The sequence below is a fragment of the Antennarius striatus genome, chromosome 4, assembly GCF_040054535.1.
Source record: "Antennarius striatus isolate MH-2024 chromosome 4, ASM4005453v1, whole genome shotgun sequence".
NCBI lineage: Eukaryota > Metazoa > Chordata > Actinopteri > Lophiiformes > Antennariidae > Antennarius > Antennarius striatus.
In genome coordinates this window covers 3679371-3697318 of record NC_090779.1, presented here as the reverse complement: position 1 = coordinate 3697318, position 17948 = coordinate 3679371, and the positions used below count along the sequence as shown (strand labels likewise).

The following is a 17948-nucleotide window of genomic DNA, read 5'->3' as shown; positions in this document are numbered from 1 at the left end:
TACATAATTTTGGCTCTCAGCTCATAAAACCCACAAAAACAGGATTTCAAAAAATTAGAATACTGTAAAGAAATCACCATTTATTTCTCAATTTTTGCAGAAAAGAAAGAAAGAAATTAATCAAAATATGGTACTTTCAAAACGATATATCAATCATCAATACTTGGTTGGGAATCCCTTTGCCTTAATCACTACTTTGATGCGACGTGGCATTGAGCCAATCATCCTGTGGCATTGCATAGGCGTTATGGAAGCCCAGATTTCTCTGATGCTTGCTGTCAGCTATCCTTAGTTGTTGGGTCTGGTGCCCCTCATTTTCCTCTGGAGAATACCCACAGATTCTCAATGGGGTTCAGGTCCAGCGAGTTGGCTGGCCAGTCAAGCACTGATGGCATGAGCTTCAAGCCAGGTTTTGGGGCTTCTGGCAGTATGGGCAGGGGCCAGGTCCTGCTGGAAGATGAAATCTGCATCTCCATACAGATCCTGAGCAGAAGGAATCATGAAGTCCTGCAAAACATTCTGGTAGACTGTTGCGGTGACCTTTGATTTAAGAAAGCAGCTGTCATGTCTGCAGTCTTCCCCATATTGAACCGAACTGAGACAATCGAAACAAACCAAAGCCTTTAAATAACACCTGGGGAAATCTGTGCATGTGCTTTGAGTTTAGTAGATGATTAGTGTCTGACACTCAGTTTAAAACATTCATGCCCTGATGATTTCTTCACAGTATTCAAATTTTTTGAAATCCTGTTTTCGTGGGTTTTATGAGCTGGAAGTCAAACTTATGTAAGAATAAACAAATAAATACCTGAAATTGTTAAAATTGTGCGCCATGAATCTATAATATATGAAAGTTTAACTTCATTCATTCTTTCATTCATTTTCCTACCCGCTTAATCCGCTAACGCAGGTCGCGGGGTAGCCAGTGCCTATCCTGGCAGTCTCAGGGCGGAAAGTTTAACTTTCTGAATGGAATTATGGAAACTAAAAAACTTTTCCACGACATTCTAATTTTTTGGAAAGGGTCTGTACATAAATCAAATGGGTAAACATTGTTTGAACTCGTTTCAACAAACAGTCTCTGGAAATTAAACACATCATTGTCATACCCTCAAAAGTGACACCTCCACAAATGACTATTCCCAGTTTCTACCTGATGCCTAGGACAAATCCCATCATGAAGGGAAACACTATAGACCGTTGTCTTGCAGGTAGGAGGACAAACCACTGGCTCAAGCGATTATTGATTTATTTTATTTCCATCCAGCCATCTTCCACCGCTTATCCATAGTCGGGTCGCGGGGGCAGCAGCCTCAACAGGGAGCCCCAAACTTCCCTTTCCCCGGCCACATCCACCAGCTCTGACTGGGGGATCCCAAGGCGTTCCCAGGCCAGTGTTGAGATATAATCCCTCCACCTGGTCCTGGGTCTGCCCCAAGGTCTCCTCCCAGCTGGACGTGCCAGAAACAACTCCCTAGGGAGGCATCCCGGAGGCATCCGCACCAGATGCCCAAACCACCTCAACTGACTCCTTTCCACGCGAAGGAGTAGCAGCTCTACTCTGAGCCCCTCGCGAACAGCAGTGTTTCTCACCTTATCTCTAAGGGAGACACCAGCTATCCGTCCGAGAAAGCCCATTTCAGCCGCTTGTATCCGCGATCTCATTCTTTCGGTCATGACCCATCGCTCATGACCATAGGTGAGGGTAGGAACGAAGATTGAATGGTAGATGGAGAGCTTTGCCTCTCGGCTTAGCTCCCTCTTTGTGACAACAGTGCAGTAAAGCGACTGCAATACCGCTCCTGCTGCCCCAATTCTCCGTCCAATCTCACGCTCCATTGTTCCCTCACTCGTGAACAAGACCCCAAGATACTTAAACTTCTTCACTTGTGGAAGGACCTCATTCCCCACTCAGAGAAGGCAGTCCACCGGTTTCCTGCTGAGGACCATGGCCTCAGATTTGGAGGTGCTAATCCTCATCCCCGCCGCTTCACACTCGGCTGCAAACCGGACCAGTGAGTGCTGCAGGTCACAGGCTGATGACGCAAACAGGACCACATCATCTGCAAAAAGCAGCGATGCAATCCTCAGGCCACCAAACTGTAAAGCCTCCTCACCACGACTACGCCTCGATATCCTATCCATGAAAATCACAAACAGAATTGGGGAAGGCCTGGCGAAGGCCAACAGCTACTCAGAACAAGTTCGACTTACTGCCGAGAACCCGAACGCAGCTCTCACTTTGGGCGTACAGGGATTGGATGGCCCTGAGGAGAGGTCCCCTCACCCCTTACTCCCGCAGTACTTCCCACAGTATATCCCTGGGGACTCGATCATACACCTTCTCCAAGTCCACAAAACACATGTAGACTGGACGGGCATACTCCTAAGCCCCCTCTAGGATCCCTGTGAGAGTAAAAAGCTGGTCCGTTGTTCCACGACCAGGACGGAACCCACATTGTTCCTCAATCTGAGGCTCGACAATCGACCGGACCCTCCTTTCCAGTACCTTGGAGTAAACTTTCCCAGGGAAGCTGAGGAGTGTGATGCCAATGTAGTTGGCACACACCCTCTGGTCCTCCTTTTTAGAAAGAGGAACCACCACCCCAGTCTGCCACTCTTTCGGCACTGTCCCAGACTTCCATGCAATGTTAAAGAGGCATGTCATCCACGACAGCCCCTCAACACCCAGAGCCTTCAGCATTTCCGGGCGAATCTCATCAACACCCGGGGCTTTGCCACCGTGAAGTTGTTTAACTACCTTGGTGACTCCGCCTCGAGAGATTGACTCGGATCCCCCATCATCCTCCAGCTCTGCCTCTGCAACAGAGGACGGGTCAGTTGGGGTAGTTGGATTCAGGAGTTCCTCAAAGTGTTCCTTCCACTGACCGACAACCTCCTCAGTCGTAGTCAACAGTGTCCCATCTTTGCTGTATAAACCTTGGATGGTCCCCCGTTTCCCCCTCCTGAGGTGTCGGACAGTCCTCCTGAACAACTTTGGTGCCGTCCGATAGTCCTTCTCCATGGCCTCTCCGAACTCCACCCACACCCTCTGTTTTGCCTCCATCACAGCCGAGGCTGCAGTCCTTTTGGCCTGTCGGTACCCTGCAACTGCTTCAGGAGTCCCCAGGGACAACATGCCCCTGAAGGCCTCCTTCTTCAGTTGGACGGCTTCCCTGACCACCAGGGTCCACCACGGTGTTCGAGGGTTACCGCTCCTTGAGGCACCCAAGACCTTGAGACCACAGCTCTCAGCTGCAGTTTCAGCAATGGAAGCTTTGAACATCGACCATTCAGGTTCAATGCCCCCAGCCTCCACAGGGATGCACGAGAAGCTCCTTCGGAGGTGTGAATTGAAGGCCTCACGGACCGAGTCCTCCTCCAGACATTCCCAGTTCACCCGCACTACTCGTTTGGGCTTACCAGGTCTATCCAAAGGTTTCCTCCGCCAATGGACCCAACTCACCACCAGGTGGTGATCAGTTGACAGCTCTGCCCCTCTCTTCACCCGAGTGTCCAAAACACACGGTCGAAGGTCAGACGATATGATCACAACATCAATCATTGACCTCCGACCCAGGGTGTGGATCCAAATAAAATTTTCCAAATTAATGTCTTGCCTGTTCAAACGTCACTGTTTAAACTCAAAATCTCATCCACGTTAACTGATATTTAGTTATAAAAGTTATTCAAAATCTATACTAACGTAAAAATTAATTTCCCTGACGGAACCTCCTTAAGGGATAGATAAAGTTACACTCTACTCTAAAGTACCTACTTCATAGATAGGTAGTTTGGCACACACAATTTCTAATAATGTTTAGATATACCTATGTATCTCAAATAATTTAAAAGCATACATGGCTGTTGTCATATATGCATTTGTCCACTTATCAGAGGGTCAAAACTCATTGGGATTGTAAAGTGCTTCATAAGAGGTTAGTGAGACTAGAAAGGCACTACACAAGTACAATCCATTTACCATTTATTCACTAAAATGGGAAGATCCTGGTGTCTGTCACTGAGGTTCTCGGTGAGCGCATGTCCCCTTGACAATAAAGTCAAGTACTTATCTCGCCTCACCTCTGTGTCCAATTTTAGCTAGCAGGTGCAGCAGTGGCAGCAGCATGGTGTAGTTGGGACTGGCATTGCAGCAGGTGTTGACTAGGGTAGTCAGCAAAGCCTCGCTGCCACCTTTACTGATCATATAGTGGATACGGCGATCTGTACCTGGACAAAGAGAGGACAGCAGCTGAGTAGAAAATAATGGTTTTATTATTATTATTATCATACATAAATTATATATATATATATTTAATCTGAGTTTACCAGCAGATAGAAGTTCATCAAGGACATTTAGGATATTTAAGGTGCTCGCTGTATCCCCTGAATTCTAGGATAAAAAAAGCACAACATGTATTCAATGTACTGTAAGTGAACTTCATTTAATGTAGAGGTGAATCACATAATATACTATAAATATTATAGTGACTCTTTCCAAAGAGAACAGGTGACCCATTCGAATGAGCAAGCACATCAAGTGGAAAAAACTGGTAAGCTAGAGAGAGACAGAAAGAGAGAGCTTGATGATAATAATAATAATAATAATAATAATAATAATAATAATAATAATAATAATAATAATAATACTTTTCTAAATCCTGGCTGTGGTGACAGGCCTCTCTGAATCAGGTGTTAGTTTTATTTTATAACTAAACTCATCCAAAGAAAATATATTTAATGGAACTGAATGCTAAAGGTATGAATTAAGGTTTGAAGGTCAGTCTTCTCTCAAAGTGTAAGCCACTGTAGGTTTACATCAGCATAGTCTCTATGAATTGTTAATGATATATCAAACTCTGATCTTGCCATAAAAGTTATTTCCAAATAACCATCTGAATAACATGGTTTCAGGAAGCCAGAGTACGTTAAGGAACTTATTCTACAGTTCTACAGAAGTTCTACACTTCACAGCAGGCCTTTTCGGATGATCAAACATTTCTCTCATTATTTTGCATTGTGCCTCCTCCAGCAGCAACTATGTGCCTGGCAGAAATAGCTAAATGTACTGGATGTAGACACGTTGCGTGGGTAGCCAAAAATCTGCCTGTTTAAATACAGACCAGAGTTTTGCTCTCCTGTGAGAGGTGTCTGTATAGGTTCTCAGTCATCCAGGTCATGGTTATCCAAAAGCTGTTGAGTCGATCCACTGGACGTTAAGAAAGTTCGTGAAGACGTTTCATCTCTCATCCAAGAGACTTCTTCAGTTCAGAGAGTGGATGATAATGTCCCAGTTTATAAACCCTGTGGGGTGTGGTCAGTGCTTTTCACATTCCAATGACCGTCGTTAAACCTGTCTGGCTCCTCAACGATTATTGGTGGGGGTGTCAGAGGGGTGATTGAGATGTGAGTTACACCTTTGTATGCTAATGAGGGTCATTAGCATGAGACACATCACCTGGGTCAATCTGCTGAGACAATCTTTTTGGGATGACTAAGAACCTACACAGACATCTTGCAAACCACATTGGGAGGAACACCCTCAGTGTGGTACGGGAGTACGAAAGGATAGCAAGGAAGATAGCGGACTACAGAAACCACTTGCGTTTTAACCTGAGATGTCGCCAGAACAACATCATCCCAAACAGTTTACAGCTGGGATCTTCAGTGAGGGGACACCGGGCTAACATCATCCTGGAGAAGGCTAAAACCAACTTCTAAATGAGAGTGAGGCAGGTCCACTTCACCATCGAGGCACTGAAGACCAAGGCTGACCAACTTTCCATGAAAGTCACGTCAGTTTTGCCACCCAGGATCTTACAAAAGGTCCACAAGTTTGTTGAGACAGCCCAAATGGCTCAACACTCGAAGAGCAAGGAAAGGCAAAGACGTAAGTTTCAAAACCTCCAATCTCGAAAAAACACAAGGCCAGAAGAACTCAGTTGGAGGCAGAAAAAACTGAGTACATCTATAGAAAATGCACAAGACAGATGGTTGAGGAATCTATCAAACAGAGAACTCACCCAACCAGAGAAGGATGTCCTCACCAAAGGATTGAACTTCGCTATCACCCCGCAGCATGTACCAGTAGAGGACGTCATTACTGCTACGGAATCAGCAATCAAAAAGAACAACCTTTCTGCAACAGAAGCAGAGGGACTAAGGCTAAAGGTAACAGCACCCCTTTCTGAAGCGAAGGTCCCCCCTTCCAACTTCTCCACCCAAGAACGGAAGGCAGTGACGGCACTGAGTAAGGACCATAGCATCATCATCCTTCCAGCAGACAAAGGAAGATGCACAGTAATCCTCAACACAACGGATTACCACAGCAAGGTTATGTCCCTACTCGGCAACAGCACGACCTATTAGACCCTGAAGCGTGACCCAACCAGCAGCTACAAAAAGAAGGTTGTGGACTGTCTACAGGACTGCCTACAGGAGCTACAGAAGGAGGAAACTTTAAACCACCTGCTCTACTTCGCCTGTACCCTGGGGAGGCTATACCATGCAGATATGGCCTTCCCAAAATTCATAAAGAAGGAACCCCACTCAACCCATTATCAGCATCATCAACTCTGTCACTTACAACATTGCCAAGCATGTTGCAACCATCTTGGCCCTGCTAGTGGTTAACAACCCCTATCATATAGAGAATTACATGGACTTTGTGGAAAAAGTGAGAGGACTGAGATAGGATACAGATGAGACCATGGTATCCTACGACGTCACCTCCCAGTTCACGTGTCCCCACAACGAAGGCTGTGGAAGCGGCGAGACAACGGCTTTCAAAGGACACCACCCTCAGCGACAGGACAAACCTAAACCCCGACCAGATCTGCAAACTTTTGGACCTCTGCCTCAACACAACCTACTTCCAGTACAGAGGGAACTTCTATAGGCAGAAACACGGATGTGCCATGGGCTCGCCGGTATCTCCTATCATGGCCAATTTGTACATGGAAGAGGTGGAACACAAGGCCCTTACCTCGTTCAGTGGAACACCACCAAGCCACTGGTTCCGGTATGTGGACGACACATGGGTTAAGGTAAAAATCCACGAGGTGCAACCTGTCACCAAACAAATCAACTCAGTGGACAGCAACATCAAGTTCACCAGAGAGGATGTAAAGGACAACAGTTTGCCCTTTTTGGATTGCGAGGTCAGCATAAAAGATGACAGAAGTCTGTTTGTTGGGGTATATAGGAAACCAACACACATGGACCAATACCTGCTTTTGACTGTCACCACCCACTGAGCACAAGCTGGGCGTCATCAGGACCCTGAACAACCCAGTGAGGATGGAAGAGAGCAAGCACAATATGTATGTATTCCGTATGTGTCTGGAGTGTCTGAAAAGCTGAGGGGGATCTTTAACAAACACAAGGTCCCTGTGTATTTTAAGCCGGGTAACACCCTCCGACAAAGACTGGTCCACCCAAAAGACCTCACACCACACAGTCAGAAGAGCAATCTGGTGTATGCAGTTAAATGCAGCGAGGAATGCTCAGATGTCTATATAGGGGAAACCAAACAACCACTACACAGGCGCATGGCTCAACAGAACAGCCAACACATCAGGACAGGGCTCGGCAGTCTTCCTTCACCTCAAGGAAGAGGGACACTCATTTCAGGACACCGATGTTCAGATCTTGGACAGGGAAGATAAATGGTTTGAGAGAGGAGTGAAAGAGGCCATCCACGTCAAAGTGGAGAAGCCATCTCTGAATAGAGGGGGTGGTCTGCGACATCACCTTTCACCCATTCATAATCATGTCCTTTCAAAACTCCCAAAAAAGATTGTCTCAGCAGATTGACCCAGGTGATGTGTCTCATGCTAATGACCCTCATTAGCATACAAAGGTGTAACTCACATCTCAACGACCCCCTTTGACACCCCCACCAACAATCATTGAGGAGCCAGACGGGTTTAACAGTGGTCGTTGGAATGTGAAAAGCACTGACCACACCCCACAGGGTTTATAAGCTGGGACATTATCATCCACTCTCTGAACTGAAGAAGTCTCTTGGATGAGAGACGAAACGTCTTCAAGAACTTTCTTAACATCCAGTGGATCGACTCAACAGCTTTTGGATCTCCTGTGAGAGAAGAATAAGATGCTAAATAAATCACACTTTTAAATGGCTCTATCTGAAACCTAATAGGTTTGATTCGCATCTTTGATCTGGCAAAAGTTTTACGCCGGATGCCCTTCCTGACCCAAACGTCTGTATTTATCCGGTCTTGGGAACGGCACAATAAAACACTGGCTTGTGTCCTCTTGTGGAGAGCAGGAAAGTGTGTTCGCACTAAGAGAGAGAAGAGGAACACCAAGAGTATAGGACTGAGAGTAGGGACATTGAATGTTGGAACTATGACAGAAACAGGTAGAGAGTTGGTTGACATGATGCAGAGGAGGAAGGTACATATACTGTGTGTACAGGAGACCAGGTGGAAAGGTATTAAGGCTAGAAGTTTAGGAGCAGGGTTCAAGTTGTTCTATCATGGTGTAGATGGTAAGAGAAATGGAGTAGGAGTTATCTTGAAGGAGGAGTTTGTTAGGAATGTCCTGGAGGTAAAAAGAGTGTCGGATGGAGTGATGAGTCTGAAGCTAGAAATAGAAGGTGTGATGTTCAATGTTGTTAGTGGGTATGCTCCACAGGTAGGATGTGAGCTGGAGAAGGACAAATTCTGGCTGGACTTTGATGAAGTGATGTAGAGCATGACGAGAAGTGAGAGAGTTGTCATTGGTGAAGACTTCAATGGACATGTTGGTGCAGGAAACAGAGGTGATGAGGATGTGATGGGCAGGTTTGGTATCCAGGAGAGGAACACAGAAGGACAGATGCTAATTGACCTTGCTGAAAGGATGGAAATGGCTATAGTAAATACTTTCTTCCAGAAGAGGCAGGAAGATAGTGTGACCTATAAGAGTGGTGGTAGTAGCACACAGGTAGACTACATCTTGTGTAGACGGTGTAACCTGAAGGAGATCAGTGACTTCAAAGTAGTGGTAGGCGAAAGTGTCGCCAAACAGCATAGGATGGTCGTGTGCAGGATGACTCTGGTGGTGAGGAAGATGAAGAGGGCAAAGGCAGAGCAGAAGACGAAATGGTGAAAGCTAAAAAAGGAAGAGTGCTGCATGACTTTTAGGAAGGAGTTAAGACAGGCTCTGGGTGGTCAGGAGGTGCTTCCAGATAACTGGACAACTACAGCTAATGTGATCAGGGAGACAAGTAGGAGAGTACTTGGTGTGTCATTCAGAAGGAAAGTAGATAAGGAGACTTGGTGGTGGAATGACAAAGTACAGGAGTGTATACAGAGAAAGAGGTTAGCTAAGAAGTGGGACACCGAGAGGACTGAGGAGAGTAGACAGGAGTACAGGGAGATGCAGCGTAAGGTGAAGGTAGAGGTAGCAAAGGCCAAACAAGAAGCTTATGATGACTTGTATGCTAGGTTGGACAGTAAGGAGGGAGAGACTCATCTATACAGGTTGGCAAGACAGAGAGATTGAGATGGGAAGGACGTGCAGCCGGTTAGGATGATTAAAGATAGGGACGGAAGCCTATTAACAGGTGCCAGTAGTGTGATGGGAAGATGGAAAGAGTACTTTGAAGAGTTGATGTACATGGAAAATGAGAGAGAACAAAGACTAGGAGAGGTGACTGTTGAGGACCAGGAAGTAGCAAAGATTAGTCAGGATGAAGTGAGGAGGGCACTGAAGAAGATGAAGAGTGGAAGGGCAGCCGGTCCTGATGATATACCTGTAGAGGTTTGGAAGTATGTAGGAGAGGTGGCAGTAGAGTTTCTGACTGGGTTGTTCGACAGGATCTTAGATAGTGGGAAGATGCCTGAGGAATGGAGGAGAAGTGTGCTGGTGCCCATTTTTAAGAACAAGGGAGATGTGCAGAGTTGTGGCAACTACAGAGGAATAAAGCTGATGAGCCATACAATGAGGTTATGGGAAAGAGTAGTGGAAGCTAGACTAAGGGCAGAAGTGAACATTTGTGAGCAGCAGTACGGTTTCTTGCCAAAAAAGAATACTACAGATGCAGTATTTGCTTTGAGGATGTTGATAGAGAAGTACAGAGAAGGCCAGAGGGAGCTGCATTGTGTTTTTGTAGATCTGGAGAAAGCTTATGACAGGGTGCCCGGAGAGGAACAGTGGTATTGTATGAGGAAGTCTGGAGTGGCAGAGAAGTATGTTAGAGCGGTGCTGGACATGTATGAGGACTGTAAGACAGTGGTGAGGTGTGCTGTAGGTGTGACAGAGGGGTTCAAGGTGGAAGTGGGACTGCATCAGGGATCAGCTCTGAGCCCCTTCTTGTTCGCTATGGTGATGGACAGGCTGACAGACGAGGTTAGACACATGGACTATGGTGTTTGCAGATGACATTGTGGTCTGTAGTGAGAGCAGGGAACAGGTGGAGGAGAAGCTAGAGAGGTGTAGGTTTGTCCTGGAAAGGAGAAGAATGAAGGTTAGCCGCAGTAAGACAGAGTACATGTGTGTGAATGAGAGGGACCCAAGTGGAAGAGTCAGGTTACAGGGTGAAGAGATCAAGAAGGTGGAGGATTTTAAGTACTTAGAGTCAACAGTCCAGAGCAATGGAGGGTCTGGAAAAGAGGTGAAGAAGTGTGTACAGGCAGGATGGAACGGGTGGAGAAAAATGTCAGGTGTGATGTGTGATAGAACAGTTTCAGCTAAAATGAAAGGAAAGGTGTACAAAACTGTGGTGAGACCACCAATGTTGTTTGGTCTAGAGACAGTGTCACTGAGGAAAAGACAGGAGGCAGAGCTGGAGGTAGCAGAGATGAAGATGCTGAGGTTCTCTCTGGGAGTGACCGGGATGGATAGGATCAGGAATGAGTACATCAGAGGGACAGCACATGTTAGACGTTTTGGAGATAAAATCAGAGAGACCAGACTGAGATTGTTTGGACATGTCCAGAGGAGAGATAGTGAATATATTGGATGCTGAGTTTTGAAATGCCAGGCAGGAGGCCTCAAGGAAGACCAAAGAGGAGGTTTATGGATGTAATGAGGGAGGACATGAAGGTAGTTGGTGTGAGAGAAGAGCATGCAAAGGACAGGGTTAGATGGAGGAAATTGATTTGCTGTGGCGACCCCTGAAGGGAAAAGCTGAATGGAAAACAAGAAGATCTGAAACCTAATACATTATTCATGAAAGCACCAACAGTAATTGAAACAGACCTTTCTTCCATTCCTATTTACTGTCCTATTTACATGATTGATTGTAATTTTCCTTCCCTCTTAGATGTTGGATGTTTAATTTCTCTGTTCTGCTGGGGTTTCCCTAGTAGACATGGAGGAATGTGTGTGGTCATTGGCATGGAATGTCATGGTTATGTTGGGGGGTGGAGTGGGGGCGGGTGCAAACGAGCCAGGCAAGGCCTCACAGTTAGCAAACAGTATAGGAGTATAATGCACCAATAATAATAATGATGATGTCATTATGGGTTGAGATTAGACATTTTGTACATCTAACATAGTTTTACATAATGTGAATGTTCTCACAAACTATTAGTGTATGAAATCAATAATTTTAATGTGTGATCAAGAGTTAAATTATTGATTTAGCAAAATGTTAAATGTACAAACATTCTGAGTGGCTCATCAACTGATAAAATTCTGCATTTGCTCCATTACTGATGACAGTTATGTGTGGCAGTGGCTCAGTGGGAGAGCAGACGTCTTGAAGACAGATCGCCCAGCCAACAGTGGTTCGAGTCCCGCTCCCGCCAGGACATCTCCGGAGTGTGAGCTGATGGTGGGAGGTGTCAGCTAAACTCCCAGCCACTGCCGAGGTGCCCTTGAAGCAAGGCGTCGTCCCTCCTAGAAGCTGCTCAATTGGGGCGCACCCCGAAAGTCGCTGCCCGTCACTCTGCCCCCCCCATGTACTGTTTGATGTTGTGTGTGTACTAGTTGCATGCTTACAGGTCCCTTGTGTGCTGTGATTGTGTTTCAAGGGCCTGTACATACTAACTGTAAACTAACACAAAATGTACATCTGAGTGATAATGTAATTTCCCCATCTGGGGGTTAATAAAGTATACTTTCGTTCTTTCTTTTCTTTGTTTGTTTCAAAAGGGATAAGTGGTCTGGCGTGATCACGTGTTTGAAGAGCAGGTTATTGTGTATGTGTACAATTTTTTTGTGTCAGTGGTGTTTAATACTGTAATATATATTCATATTTCTTTTTCAAAGAGCAAATCATTATCATATTTTAGCGAGATCTGACAAAATCTTTGTACTCAATTGAACTAATGTTGATTCTAAATATATTTTGGTGTGCATTGCTTTCAATTGGCTGCTTTAATTATCATTTGAGTAAGTCAGGTGCAAGGTGATCCAGTGGGCAGGTTGTTTATTTTGATGCCAAAAAATAAATCCCCGACCCCAAAGAGCTCAGATACGTTCTACCCTCAGCTACTGAATGCTAGAGCCCAACAAGGCTGTGGACTGTCACCTATCCAAGTGTAAATCTCAGGAGGAAATGAATGTCTTTCTAACTTGACTAAGATTAATTATTGTTCAATCTCTGAAAATCAAAGAGTTGAATGTGAGATCATAAATTCATGTTTAGAAGTACAGACAAGAATTAGACAGTGTCCTGATTGCAAAACAGCTTGAGTTCATCCAGAACAGGAGGCTCTGCAACAGACCATAGTTGTTATTGTAACAACTCTTTCTATTGTAATATAATAGCAGTTTGTGCAGACTGTATCTTCTGCTTCCCAGAATGCCTTGCCCCTATCCTTGCATCTGGACCCAGGAATGTCAAACTAATCTTAGAGAGAAGGGGCATATGGGGCTACACAAGAGAAATGGTATGGGTAATCAGACACCTGCTCATCACGGGGCCACACGAAAGATACACAACCACTCATGAACACAGCTACAGACAACTTGGTGTGACCACTTCATCTAAACCGAATGTTTTTGGAGGTGGGGAGGAAGCTGGAGAACCCAGACAGATGTGGGGAGAACATACCAGCTCCACACAGAAAGGAATCGAACGCGACAACCGCGCTACCCACTGCGCCGCCGTGCCACCCCTGGTGTAACCATTATGAGATCACTAATTATTTTGACAGTTAGCAGAGTTATTTCAGTGCTTTTCTCCACCTATCAACACAGAGATCAACCAGAACTCAAACAGAGCTCATGAAGTATTCAAGAACCAATTCCCTGGGCCACCTTCCCCAGGTCAGGTTTTACGTTGTGTGTAAGATCTCTACTTTACATGGCTGAATGATATTTCTTGAAATGCTAAAGAAACAATTGCGGTTGTAGAGAGGCCACCACTGCATTAACTTATGCCCAGAACTCTGTTTTGTTTTTTTCACTCATGTCTAGAATTTGAATAGGACAGAATAGGACAAGTCATTAGAACAACACTTAAGGAATGAAGTTAACGAACAAGCTCAAGATTAAGTCTGTGATGTTTTTTAACAGGTAGTTGCTAAAACTTAATCTACATTTGATAATAAACGAGCCTTATAATATTTTACCTACATAACAAATGTTGAAAAGAAGTCGCAATTAATATTAAAATAAAATAAAGAAAGTCATTTACATTTACAACTCATTTTCTCCGTCCATCCATCCATCTTCCACCGCTTATCCATAGTCGGGTCGCGGGGGCAGCAGCTTCAACAGGGAGCCCCAAACTTCCCTTTCCCCGGCCACATCTACCACTTCTGACTGGGGGATCCCAAGGCGTTCACAGGCCAGTGTTGAGATATAATCCCTCCACCTGGTCCTGGGTCTGCCCCGAGGTCTCCTCCCAGCTGGACGTGCCAGAAACACCTCCCTAGGGAGGCGTCCCGGAGGCATCCACACCAGATGCCCAAACCACCTCAACTGACTCCTTTCCACGTGAAGGAGTAGCAGCTCTACTCTGAGCCCCTCGCGAACAGCAGTGTTTCTCACCTTATCTCTAAGGGAGACACCAGCTATCCGCCTGAGAAAGCCCATTTCACCCGCTTGTATCTGCGATCTCGTTCTTTCGGTCATGACCCATCGCTCATGACCATAGGTGAGGGTAGGAACGAAGATTGAACGGTAGATGGAGAGCTTTGCCTCTCGGCTTAGCTCCCTCTTTGTGACAACAGTGCGGTAAAGCGACTGCAATACCACTCCTGCTTCCCCAATTCTCCGTCCAATCTCACGCTCCATTGTTCCCTCACTCGTGAACAGGACCCCAAGATACTTAAACTCCTTCACTTGTGGAAGGACCTCATTCCCCACTTGGAGAAGGCATTCCACCGGTTTCCTGCTGAGGACCATGGCCTCAGATTTGGAGGTGCTAATCCTCATCCTCGGCTGCAAACCGGACCAGTGAGCGCTGCAGGTCACAGGCTGATGACACAAACAGGACCACATCATCTGCAAAAAGCAGTGATGCAATCCTCAGGCCACCAAACTGTAAAGCCTCCTCACCACGACTACACCTCGATATCCTATCCATGAAAATCACAAACAGAATTGGTGATAAAGCGCAGCCCTGGCGAAGGCCAACAGCTACTCGGAACAAGTCCGACTTACTGCCGAGAACCCGAACGCAGCTCTCACTTTGGGCGTACAGGGATTGGATGGCCCTGAGGACAGGCTCCCTCACCCCATACTCCCGCAGTACTTCCCACAGTATATCCCTGGGGACACGATCATATGCCTTCTCCAAGTCTACAAAACACATGTAGATTGGATGGGCATACTCCCAAGCCCCCTCTAGGATCCCTGTGAGAGTAAAAAGCTGGTCCGTTGTTCCACGACCAGGACGGAACCCACATTGTTCCTCCTCAATCTGAGGCTCGACAATTATTCGATTCTTCAGGATCAAATAATATCAAGACCTGAGACTATGTACACTATTAATTTTATTTTTATATCACCCTGCTTAACCAAGGCTCCAGTGTCAACCACAACCCAAACCATCCAAACTTGATATACAGTGAATGTATCCTGGCTCACTGTTAATGCACATTTGATACATCTAATACAGTCATAACACCTGACCCTATACAACATGTGCATGCTGACTCCAAAATGGGATTATTTGCATTTCTTGGTTGTTGTTTTTTTCAGTAACAAGAATTCATGAAGTAACTCTCCTATTTTAGGCTGTGCCGCCTGTTACAGATTGTGAAAATTATTACATTGTGATTATAACGAGGACATTTCTTGCATTCTATTTGTTTAGATGTTAACCAGAGATTACTTCTTTCTGTTAGTTTTAATTCTTATATTTTTGTCTATGTTTGTATTCCTCTCTCAATGTCGGTCTACTGTCGCATCAACAGTCTCGGCCTACATAAAAAACATTCTGGAAGAAGGTGTTAATGTTGTTTCCCTCTGCTTTCCCATGATGACAATATATCCTCTAGGGTAGGAGTTTGTTTCATCTCCTCATGTGTTAAAATCAAGCAAAATACAGAAAATATTTAGCAGTTTAGCATTAAAACGGTTTCCTGCCAGTTAAGAATATATATATGTATGTGTGTGTGTGTGTGTGTGTGTGTGTGTGTGTGTGTGTGTGTGTGTGTGTGTGTGTGTGTGTGTGTGTGTGTGTGTATATATATACTGTATATACAGTATATATATAAAGTAATTTCAGTATGTATGAGTAAAAAGCGATGATAATTGATCTCATCCTCCTTCTTAAGGTTCGTTCTCAATCCAAGGTTCGCCCACTACATTTGTCTCATAGAATTCATCAGATGATGGACTCCCCCATGTTTAGACAAGATGTGGCTTATAACTTGAGGATATCTATTAAAAAGGCCTTCAATTATGTTGACTTCTACTCAAAATGTGTTATACATGAGTTTCACCTGGTTTCAAACTGTTCCCTATTTAAGCAATCTAATGAACAGCTCATGCTTTGATTTCCACAGTGCATGTGAATTAAAGACTGTTTAACTCCCTTTTTAGTATTTAAAAGTCATTCAATCTGCACACACAATAAACCATGAAATCATTGGATTTAGTTAATTAATCACAGGTGAAATCCATCAATCTCCCACTCGATCTATCTGATATGTACATTACTAGTGTGTAACAACTAGTGTGTAGGTTCAACTTCAAGCCACCCATGTAAGAACATCCTTCTATATGAATAAGGCAACATTTCAATACAATAACAGACATTTGCTTCAGCACAAGTGCAACTAGGGAAAGAAAAACAACAAAGGTAGAAGCTAAGACTAGAGACACATTACGTTTTGCCATGTGTAAGGCAGAACTCTTTCATTTTGTTCTTTTTGATTCTACTTGAAAGGGTATCCTATTGCTATTGTTACTTTTGCTACTGCTCTCATCATGTCAGTAACAACTATACAGAATTTGTGCAACGTATTGATATGTGAAACATCAAGCGGCAACAATATTTTTTAGTCTGAACAATACAAAACAGTAGATAATAGTACAAAGATTTTCTGTAAATACTTACCTGCAGAGTGGAAAGGAGAACTTCTAAACCACTGACCGAGCTTGGAGATGCTGCCATACTCAGTCGACCTTGCGCTGTGTCAACCAGTCAGTCAAACAGATAAATAAACACACAGAAAGAAGGTAAACAATCAATTAAATGGCAGACAAATAGTGGATTAACTATTAGACAGACAAATACACCAAGAGAAAATAGGTAGGACCGGAGCACTTCGATGTCAGAGATTGTAAATCAGGGAAGCTGACAGAGGAAATCAAAAGTGTAAGCTGACAGAGGAAATCAAAAGTGCATCCTCACCACTGTTCATAAAAAGTCCCACACGAAACGTAGAGCATCTGTGTCTCTCATTTCCCCCTCACACTAATACAAGGCAGGACTGCCAAGAGAGAGAGCAGCGACACGGAGACTCCCCTGACTTTACTAGGAATACCCATATGAGCCACGTGTTTGTGTGTGTGTGTGTGTCTGTCTGTCTGTCTGTCTGTCTGTCTGTCTGTCTGTCTGTCTGTCTGTCTGTCTGTCTGTCTGTCTGTCTGTCTGTCTGTCTGTCTGTCTGTCTGTCTGTCTGTCTGTCTGTCTGTGTGTGTGTGTGTGTGTGTGTGTGTGTGTGTGTGTGTGTGTGTGTGTGTGTGTCTGATGCATTAATGTCATTAATACCAACTTGCCACATACTGTAGCTTGAAACTCCCTTGTTCAGTACTTCCGATTGAAAAAAAGCAGACTCTGAGTTTCCTGTTGTCCGTGTTGTAGAACATGATACTTGACCATACATACATACAAGTGGTTAAAACATATGGGTTGTTTTGTCTAAGTGTGCACATGTGCCTGTGCATGTGTAACTCTATCCCACTGGGATAAAGTACTCAAGAACACATTTGTGCTGTGGTGTAAAGGAGGCCGCCACTATAAAAAGGCTTTTACAAGGCCAGCTGGGCAGCTGCAGGACTCAAACTATATTCACTCATAAACTTCAATCAAGAAAGGTTTTTAATGGCTGATAGAAAGCAAACCATGAAATTGGCTCATAGTAAAGATAGCTACCAAATAGACAACAGGTCATCATATCTTTTTGCATGAATAAAAAATTCTAGGGCTAAATTATATGTTGAACTCTAGTGGCATGAACTACTCAACAAAGAAAAAAAACTAGCTAACTTCTTTTGACTATATTTGAAGATCAGCTTTGAATTTGAGTGAAGAATGTGTGTGATTTAAAAAAATTAAACAAGACATGGGGTTAAACTGTCATTGTGGAAGAGTTGATAGATAGATAGATAGATAGATAGATAGATAGATAGATAGATAGATAGATAGATAGATAGATAGATAGATAGATAGATAGATAGAAAGATAGATAGATAGATAGATAGATAGATAGATAGATAGATAGATAGATAGATAGATAGATAGATAGATAGATAGATGCATGCATGCATGCATGCATGCATGCATGCATACATACATACATACATAATTA

At 44.4% G+C, this 17948-nt stretch overlaps 1 protein-coding gene across 1 annotated transcript in view; it reads right to left on the bottom strand.

Annotated features, from left to right (window-relative positions):
* Nucleotides 1-16866, bottom strand: part of LOC137594001 (cytosolic carboxypeptidase 4) — an 83572-nt gene extending 66706 nt beyond the window's left edge. Inside the window, exons 1-4 of the mRNA XM_068313175.1 lie at nucleotides 16769-16866; nucleotides 16472-16545; nucleotides 4330-4393; nucleotides 4084-4230 (exon numbers count right to left, since the gene is read on the bottom strand). Coding sequence (XP_068169276.1) covers nucleotides 4084-4230; nucleotides 4330-4393; nucleotides 16472-16545; nucleotides 16769-16778 — 295 coding nt within the window. The 5' untranslated portion in view covers nucleotides 16779-16866. The remainder of the gene's footprint in view (nucleotides 1-4083; nucleotides 4231-4329; nucleotides 4394-16471; nucleotides 16546-16768) is intronic.
* Nucleotides 16867-17948: the final 1082 nt, after the last annotated feature.